At 37.9% G+C, this 9,994-nt stretch overlaps 1 protein-coding gene across 1 annotated transcript in view; it reads left to right on the top strand.

Annotated features, from left to right (window-relative positions):
* Positions 1–2,603: 2,603 nt before the first annotated feature.
* The window catches only part of ephb6 (eph receptor B6), a gene marked incomplete at its 5' end in the record, with an annotated part of 49,742 nt that continues 42,351 nt past the window's right edge, over positions 2,604–9,994 (top strand). The window contains one exon of the mRNA XM_079240644.1: positions 2,604–2,661. Coding sequence (XP_079096770.1) covers positions 2,604–2,661 — 58 coding nt within the window. The remainder of the gene's footprint in view (positions 2,662–9,994) is intronic.

The raw sequence follows: 9,994 nt of genomic DNA, 5'->3' as shown, positions 1-9,994 counted from the left end.
GATTTGTTCTTGTAGCATAATTTAATGGGCTTTTAATGGTTTTGTTGGTGTTTGTTCTGGAAGCACATTTTTATTTCAGCTTAGCAGTTTGCACTTTGGCAATTTGACTACTTTCTAATTACTTAAATTTTTTTATTTATTGTCTGTGGCTTTCTTTATGTGTAAATATATTGGTGGTGTATGGTTTTGGGTATTTGTTTTTCATATTTCTTCCTTTTTTTTTTTTTTTTTTTTTTTCTTCTTTGCACTCTGCATTGTTGCTTTGGTGATTGCAATAATGTTTCCCACAGTATTCATATTTGTGTGATACGTTCGGCTCTTTTAAATGCTTTTTGTGAAAATAAACAGAAGTAAAAGGTAAGATGAGCACACATTTCTTACTGGAAGTTGAAATGAAAGCTTGCATGCTTTGAGGGGACTCCTGGCTGAACTCGTGTACAACTGTGCAAAGTTCTTCTGTCTATAATCACACATTATGAAAAAGTTTATCAAGAACATTTCATGCATCTGCCACTCTGCAAAATTAAAACCAATTTTTGTCAAACAAACCCTCTGTTAGCTGTCTTAAACATGCAGCGGCTTAGCTTGCTTTTATATTGTTTTGTCTTTATTTACACAATTTCACATTTAAATCCAGAAAAGGTGAAGTTCCCTGAAATGCACCGCCATGTTGTTGTCATAAAGGACTGTTACTATTTTAAAGTAGTCATTATTAATGACTAGTTTTTAAACCTTAAACATTAATGTTTGTCATCATTAATTTTTAAAGGCAAAAACTGTTTGCCTTATCTTTTTTGCACAAGCTAGTTGTGGTCTCTGTGTTAGTGCCTAACTGAATTAAAATATATATATATCTATATATCTATATATATATATATCTATATATATCTATCTATCTATATCTATCTATATATATATATATATATATATATATATATATATATATATATATATATATATATATATATATATATATATATTTTTTTTTTTTTTTTTTTAAAGATAATAATAATAATAATAATAATAATAATAATAATAATAATAATAATAATAATAATAATAATAACAGGGAAAAAATGAATCTGATACAAACAAAAGATTTGGAAAAATGTGTATGAAAAATTAATGATAAATTAGAAATTTGATACTATTATATGAATTAATAGTTTGATAAAATCCCAAAAACGCATCAAAATATTTTTTTTCTTATAATCTAAAATAAGTAGCAATAGTTAACATAACTGCAATTTTTATACATCTTGCATTGTGTTGTTCATTTGTTTTCCACTTAATTTATGAAACACTATTGTTCCATACAAATTACTGTTTTATTTTTCTATTCAAATAGAATGGAATTAATTTATCCATTGCTACCCTTTTAATTTTCCTTAGCCTTTCTCCAACCTTAAAGAAAAGGAAATGAGAAAAAGCAATTGGAAAAACATAGAGAAGAAGGTTTTCGTTCTTTCTTGTTTTGAGATTTCCACATTTTTATCAAGTATTTTGTAATTTTTTATGTTATTTATCTTCAGTTCTTGTGATTCTAAAGAAAACAACCTCTGGCTGAACAACAGAGAAGTTGTAATTTTGTGTTTCCACTTGGTCTTGAACTCCAGCAGCTCAGTCCTTTGCAGCTCACATCTTTGGGGAAAGGGCCCCCTGGCTGGGAATGGGGCCATCTAACTGTGTCAAACTAACACACCACATCTCTTCATAAGAGGCTCCAGCGTTCTTACTGATCTCTGTGAACTGGAGCATGAAAACCCATCAACATCCTGCAGTACTGTACGTTGACCAGTGAGTGGCATGCATGGACCAGTAGGTGTTTTCAACTCTGTGTGTCTATGTGTGTGTGTGTGTGTGTGTAATATTGCATGTCTACATACTGTCTGGAGAGCTGTTCTGAGAGGCAAGCAGTGTGGCTGCGAGATGCAGAATAAAGAAGAGGGTTGTTAGGAAGAAGAAAACCACATGAAGGATGGAGAACATCCAAAAATGTGCCTTAATTACCTTCATTTTCCATGGAGGTAGAATCGAGAGAGATGAAGACAGACAGGAAAAGAAAAAGGAGTTGGGCAGTTTCACATGCCACAGCTTGAAAAATGCAAGTTAGCACAGTGACCAGACATGTGAGGGATGCCACAGTCTGCAAGCCGGCGTTAGAGAAACACTGGAAAGGATGTTGTCAGACAAGTCTAGACAGTTGTTTTAAAGACCAGAAAAACTTGTATCAATCTTTCCACCTCACTCTCTGTCTTGCTTTTATTTTCTTTGTCTTCCTCTTCTACTTTCGGATGTCTTCGTCTCCTCCTGTCTCTGTGACAACACTGCTTTGTTCAACTCCCTGCTTGGCAGCGTACTCATTGTATGTGCTGCTCTGTAAATATTTTTTCTCCTTCCCTTATTCATTCATCCATCCACCACCCCCCTCATCGTCTCTTCCTCCGTCTTGCTTTCAGAGAAAGGGAGCAAACAGACTCCTCCCCCCCCCCCCCCCCCCCCACCTCTTGCTCTGTCACACACTCACACTCCATCTCCCTCTTTCTCTCTTTTTCATGCTCTCTCCCTTCCTCGCTGTCTGTCAGTGTCATTCTGTAGTGGAGATGTGGAGTGTCTTTCTGTCTCTCTGTCTGTTTTTCCAGCCTAATTCAGCTGAGGAAGGTAAGAGCTAAACTTTTGTTTAAAAAAAAAGAAATGCTCAGGTTAAACCTGTGACTCTCGTGCGCATTAATAGTTGTAGCATGATGGCGAGTTTGGAGCATGGCGGTTTTCATCATGTGCTCGTAATGAGCCCACAAGTAAAAGATGCTTCTGCAACATTACTCTGAACATGTTTCTTTATGACTTAATGTGACTTAAAACAGTGTGTGAAACTATTGCATGTAAGGCCACGGAGAACATAACCTTTAGTGTTCCACCTGCAGCTTGGGACCTCTTGAATGATAACCCCCCCCTTTCCCCATGCTCGTCCTGCTCTTTGTGTGTTGAAGTTTAGCCTGTCTCAGTGCAGCCGCAGATATATTTAAGTTGCAGAAGATCAAATGGGACTTTGTTGGCATGGAAGTGCCAGGTGCGTGCCGGGGTCCTCTCAAGCTCTGAAAACAAAAGAATATGGAAATAAGGCAGAAGACAAATGAATAATAAGTTGCATAACCCATTTTTTTCTTTGCCTTTGGGAATGGCGACCCCCTTGCCCTCTTGTGTCACTCATGATCTCATAGATGTGACAGCCAAAGACCCCTGCCCCCTCCAGGACTGTACCACTGCCCTCTTTATTTCAGCAGGGTCCTCAACGGATGTTTCTCCTCCTTGCTGCTGTGATGTGTCACTGCTGTGCTTGCTAAGTGGAAACACTATATGTCCTAAAAAAGTGCAGGAGTGAGTGTGTGTCTGAGAAACGCACGATGATCGACAGTCTGAAAATGATGGATGGCTATGTGAGACTTTGTCCATTAAGTGAAATACCAGAACAGACTGCACTGACATCGGAAAGCTGTGAAATCTAAGTGACTCAAACTACATTTTTTTCTTTGCAGCCAATGTGTGTGTGTCTCTATAAGTGTGCTGAGGGGTAATAAGTGCTTTAGAGTCTGACTATACATAGCTTCTACATCTTGTCCCAAACACTCGAGAGTGTGTCAGCATTCAGCACGCAATTACTTCCAAAGGACATGGCAGCAGGCTGGAATGAGCTGCACCTGTTCACACTCATCTCCCTTTGGCTTTACTGCGAGGTGTGTGTCGCTGTGTGTCAGTAATAGTATATAACTGGACTAACATATATGTAAGCGTCATGCCACAGCTTTGAGCAGCGATTGTAACAGATGGCTTGGATCTGGATGAGACAGAATGGCAGAGAGGATAGAGGCTGCACAGCATTACGGGCCTTCTGATAATTGAAATAGAGATCTAGTTAATACAGTATTAACCTAATAGCATGTACCTCCTTATAAATCCATAGAAATGGAAACAGCAAGCTATATGATGGAGGGAGGATCTGAGGTCATAGTTGGCTTTTGATTGGAATCAGTGAAGTCTGGAAAAGTCTGAAAGGCTGTGAGGATGTGTTATGTTTCAGCCCAGTCCACCCAGTAATGATGTATAATCCAAGTGTTACAATCCATTGTTGCATGTTGGGAAATGGTTACAGATGCATAGACATGTTTTTTGTCAGGCAGCATTCATGTGACATCGGAGAAAATATTGATAGAAAAAAAAAAACCTTCAAGCCATCACAATACAGTTCTTTTCACCCTATCATGGACATTAATTACATACTTTTTAAATGCCGAAACATAACTTTCTGTGACTGAAAGCAGAGTGAAAAAAAAAAAGAATTGCAAATGAGATGGACAAAGAAAAGTGCACTGACTGTGGGATAAATTGTGCAGGATGAACGTCGAATGACTCATTTCTTGCACAAAATGGTTCAGTGTCACAAAGGCCTGTCGATTATGCCTTCCTCCATCTCCTCCTTCCTCCTCATAAGCATTTGTGTCCAATTCAACACTATCAAGATGTGGAAAGCAGACATCAGTGCAACTAGATGTCGTATGTGGCACTCATGAGCAGTCAGTGTCTTACCCACAGTAGACACGGATTAGAGCACTCTCGGTTTGGAAAATCAGAGATGAATCCACATCCGACAGCTCGAAACAGCAATTTTTTTCACAAAAGAAAACAACTCAGAACTCCAAAATGTATTTAGTTTAAGTCATGCTGTAGGCTTCTTCCTTTTGACACAGAATTCTGCATAATCATCTGTTTGTTTGTTTATTTTTTTTAAGTATTTTTAATTTATGCTGCAACACAGCTCATTTCAACTTTACATTTTTTTTTAAAACCTTTGAGTTGTTTTAAATGTCAGGAAAGCTGTTCTTTCTCCGAGCTATAACACTCTAATTACTGCAGCAGGTAAGACACTGATTACTTATTAGTTTTTTCATCACTTTGGGGGGAAAAATTGTTTATCCCTGTAACTTGCCACTTCTGCAATCATAAAAAAGTATCTCTGCTTCTGCAGATGAACTGGAAACAGCTTGGGTCACATTTGATTTGTCACATGCAGCATGTGTTGACTCATTGTTGCTTCTAAAATGTTGGGTGTGTGTAGAAGATTGTGTGTTCACTTTAGATTAACACAACACGCTGAAGGGGATGCCTGTTCAGGAGGCACACCTGAGGCTCCTTTAGCGTTTCCTGTCATGGATGAGTAGAGATACAGTGACGCTCATCGGGCTATACATCTCTCCAAATGAGCCATGTACCACTAGTGAAATGCATAATACGCCTTGACAAAACACCCTGCTCTGATTTTGATCCAAATCTTTTACTTGTTATGAACATTGATGAAAAAACCAAATGCAATCGCTTTAATACTTTCTTTAACAATTTTAGCTTTAGTAATTTAATTTGATAAATGTTGTATTTTATAAAGGTTAGGAAGTACTTTACTGGAGTTTTTAGCTGCACTGTGTTACTTTCTTCTTCAGCATTTGGAAAATTAGTCTGTCACTTTTTAAACATTTATTCAGCAGCTGCAGGTGCTTTTCAGGAAGGATTTTACACAATGTGAGGATATTATAAGATACACATTATACAGAATAAACTAGCTCTTTTTATGTTTCTTTTGGTTTGCATCATTTTTACGAAAGTATCCACGGGGAGACTTCGCTTTCATCAGAAAGAGCAAAAACGTATCACATTGCCGAGCAACTCTTACAGAGGTTCTTAATTCTCATCTCATCTAAAACGTCATTATCCCCTTGAAGTCTGTGTTGCTGCCAAACACCACTTTTGTCTTTTTGTTTATTCTATTTCTGTTTATCTAATTATCATGTAATTGCTTTTATCAACTTTTAATTATATATTTTTTAACAGACAACAAAAAATAATTGTATTTTTATTTTCTGTTGTATTTTTCTAATATCATTAAATAAATAAATTCAGATATTTGAAGCTTTTGTATATTTCAAGTCCTAAAAGTAGCCTACATAAAAACAGCACAAGTAGAATAGAAAAAAAGGTTTAACTTGGTAATCAAATTATTGTTGAAAATAAAGGGAACATGCAGTGTTTGTATTTAAGTAGAAGGTGAGGCAGGAGATAGATTTCTTTTTTTTTTTTTTCAATAACTGGGATGACAATAAAATATGAATTGACACTGTTTAGCAGGCATCTGTCTGAGTTTCTCAATATTAATAATTCATTTATTTATTAAGGTGTTACACAGCTGTCAAACAAGGAGACGTCTAAGGCCATCAGAAAGTTGTTAATGCTCACCCCGCAGGAGAACATGTCAAAACGCTACTTCTTAAAGCAATACTAAATATGCTTGTCATCTTAGAGCGTGGAACTTCTGACTTAATTTGATCGCAAGCTGACATTCCTTATATACATTAATGGAACCATAAGTTCCCTGTAGTGTCCAAGGCTGACAAACGATGCTTCACAACTTCTTTTTTCCATCCCCGAGGCTTCATGTGGCAGCTGCATTTTCTTTACAGTGGTGCGCAACATGCTAGCAACTGGATATCAACACATGGGTCATTCTGAAAGTCTGCCAAAGTTCAGTGGTGCTGTAAAGGGTTGGAAGCCACCAACCCTCAGTCAAACTGAGTTTGTTCAAATGGATAGGTTTTAACACACTGTTACCCCGCCCAGGAGGACTTTACTAACAAGCATCACTGAAAGAGAAGAGACTGTAAAAAGTTACAAAGTAAGCATAAAATGAGAGGCTACATGCGACCAACATGGTCGTGGCAACATTGTGGTTTTGGTCTATTTTGATTCAACTATATAACAGGATAGCTTGTTGTCCATTCACAAAACAATTAATTGTGAAATATATAGGTGAATCTGAACCAAATTGTTGTGACATCGATCAATAACTTGATTCACAAGACAAAGTGGGTCATGCAGTGGGACAACAGCTCTGAGCTCACAAGACATAGTAACTGAAGCAACTGAAGAATAGAGTCAATGTCTTGGAAAAGTCCTGACCTTAATCTAATGGTGGAAGGACCTGTGGTGAGCAGTTCATAAAAGAAAAGCTTCCAGCATCGCTCAGTTGAAGTCAAATGGCTGAAAATGATTAAAAATATTATCTACACATGGAAATGTGTAGTTTCTGCTTTGTTTGTCTCTCGGGTAGAAACTCGCCGCAGTACTTCCGTTGTGAGACTGAATATGCAGCATTTTCTTTTTGCAGATGTTTTTCTTTAAGCAGCGCTTTTCTGTATTTGCAGTTCTTTTTATTTATTAGCAGCACGTTTTTTCTTCTTTTGCATTACATTTGAGGATTTGCAGCACTTTTCTATGCATGCAGCATTTCCCACTTGCATTTTTATTGCTATATGAAGCGCGTTTGCACCCATCGGCCACCGTACTTATCTGTTGTTGAACTGCTACTTTAAATATCTTTGCATCAGTTTATAGATCAACAAATGAAAAATTCATGCATTCTTCATATCCTTTCTTGTTAACAGCATTAGAACCAATATAAGATGGACTCTGCAATGCACATTACAATTTTTATCATTAGAAACTGATGTTATTAAAAATGAAATTCAAATAAAGAGTGATTTAATTCTGCTTTTACATACATAAGTCTCAGTATGCAGTCAGGAAGGAAGCGATTGCTTCCAAACACACCACCCTGAATAAACTGAGCAGCATGTTGACATTCTCACTTTAAGGTCATCTGGGCTGTCTTTCCTGCCGTCACTTGTTTCTAGTTCTCACTTGGTATTAATTAGAAAGATTACCCGTCCTATCATGGGTGTAATAAGCCGCTCTTCCAGGACACAATAAATTAGCAAAAGTGTGATAAGAAAATAAATGGCATACTTGTCACAGCGGGAGAGAAGCAAAACGGATGCTACTAACACCCCTGAAAAGCTTCCTCCTCCCATCCCAGCCTGCATGTGCACTGAGCTGCAGAACTCACACACTGATGGGAAGCAGAGGATGCAACATCCCCTCCATCACTGACACCACAACACTTATCTTTGACCAGGCATTATTTTTAGATCTCACATGTAATTTTCAAAAGCAGCAGGATTTTGCGTGGCTGTTCAGAGTACTGTAATGACATCAGGTCACATTTCCTTAAAATGAATCACGCATCTGAAAGACTGAAGGCCTCAGGCAGCTTTGAGCCGGGACACTCTGCTTTGTCACAGATGTCATCACTGATAATAAACCACTGTGGTGAGGCACAGAGACACAGTCAAAATGTAACAAGAGATGATCATGCAGCACGTACGCCCGTGACACCGGGATGCAGTTTTCAGTTTGGATTACCCTGAAAGCAACCTGCTGGATTGCCGTTGTTGTGTTGGCACTAGATAAACTAGAGTAAGGGAAAGTTTGTTCTTTTAAAGCTTCACTGCTGAGAAATGACTCAGGAAGTAAACTGATCTCCTCATTTACATTCCTTCTTCATATTGGCTTTTGAAGTCAGGGATGGTGATGAAACTACGTTTGGAGCAGGTTTTGTCTTTGATGGTAACTGTATGTTTTTTAGTTGATTCTACACTTCCTCTATGCTCAGTTTACTTTCCTCTGAGGAACATTTAAGTATGAGTAAGACCAGCGAATCCTCCTATCCCGCCAAATCCAACAAAAATGTTTCAAATCCGGTCCTGACTTTTAAATTCAAGCCCTTTGATCAAAGGCGAGGACAGTGAGGTGTAAAAGTACCTGGACAGGTGAACCTAATCATTTGAGACTTGAGGGAAATCCATTTTCTTCCAGAGAGTTAGGTGAGAAAACTGATACCACTCTTATGCCTGTAAAGTAGACATGAAACTAAAGCCTAAAGCTTTCCTTTTTTTGTGTTGAGCTTACTTCAAAGGGGAAAATGCAAGTCTGGCCGAGCAACAAAATGTGCCTGCCAGCACCTTTAAAGCTCAATATTGAATGTGTCATTTGTTTTGTATATAAAAAAATATAAGTACAGCCAAGCCTTTCTTACTTCCAACTCGTCTCATGCAGACTCTTCTTTGGGCTTCTTTGAGCCTCTTTTCAACTATCAGCGTGTACTTGATTTGATGAACTTTTTAGTATAGAGAATAATCCACCTTTGAAATACAAGCCATAGGAGCATGGGCAAGTGCCTGACCCACTGTGATGCCACTGTTTCCAGATGCATCACAAGAAAGGTGCTTCTTGCAGAAGGTAAAGAAAGTAGTCTGTGCTGTTTAGTTTTTATTTAATACCAACATACTTACATTTTGCACAACTATTTGCCATTCTGTGGTTGTTTTCACACCTTGCCTGCTAGACTCAATACAGTTGGGAAGCTGGGTTAACTGGGGGGGTTGCAGCATTCGGCTGTACTGAGCTTTCTTTCACAGTGCACTCAGTCAAACCTTTTGAATAACCCATTCCCCCCCTCGCCTCAGGCATAGGCGGGGAATGTGTTATTGAATCAAGAATTACTGAATGAGAAGATGCACAACAAATAAGAAAACTAGCTAATTTACTGGGTAATACAGAGCAACCTCTCACACAGCAATGTACCCACAGAGCCTGACGCTGTGGTCTATTTCCTGCATTTGGTTGGCTTAAAAACGAACAGAGACCTACAGTTCTGGGCAGGCCGCAGTTTGCTCCTGTCCGGATTGCTTCTGACAGCTTTTAGCTCTACTTCCACCAGATTTTAACCCAAAATCACAGTATTTTGAAAGCATTATTAAGCAGTTTTTTGTTTAAAAGATATGATTAGTTATATTTCTCAGTCCCACTAAACTGTCACAACAAATATAAAACAAAAAGGTAATGACAAAAGTCCCACTTGGGATTCAAATTCCAGTCACATTCTGTGCTTTGTAGAAAATCTTCTGATTTCATTGTTATATTGTTAACAATACTTATCAATGCAAGATGTCGATGTTGATCTGCAAGTTGAAAAAAGTGTGTACATTGGGATGCATTGGGCCAAAGATGTTTTGAGTGAAAATGGAAATGATTTTAAAGCTTTAAAAGTGTC

The sequence above is a fragment of the Telmatherina bonti genome, assembly GCF_933228915.1.
Source record: "Telmatherina bonti genome assembly, chromosome: 5".
Taxonomy (NCBI): domain Eukaryota; kingdom Metazoa; phylum Chordata; class Actinopteri; order Atheriniformes; family Telmatherinidae; genus Telmatherina; species Telmatherina bonti.
This window is presented reverse-complemented; position numbering and strand designations above follow the sequence as displayed.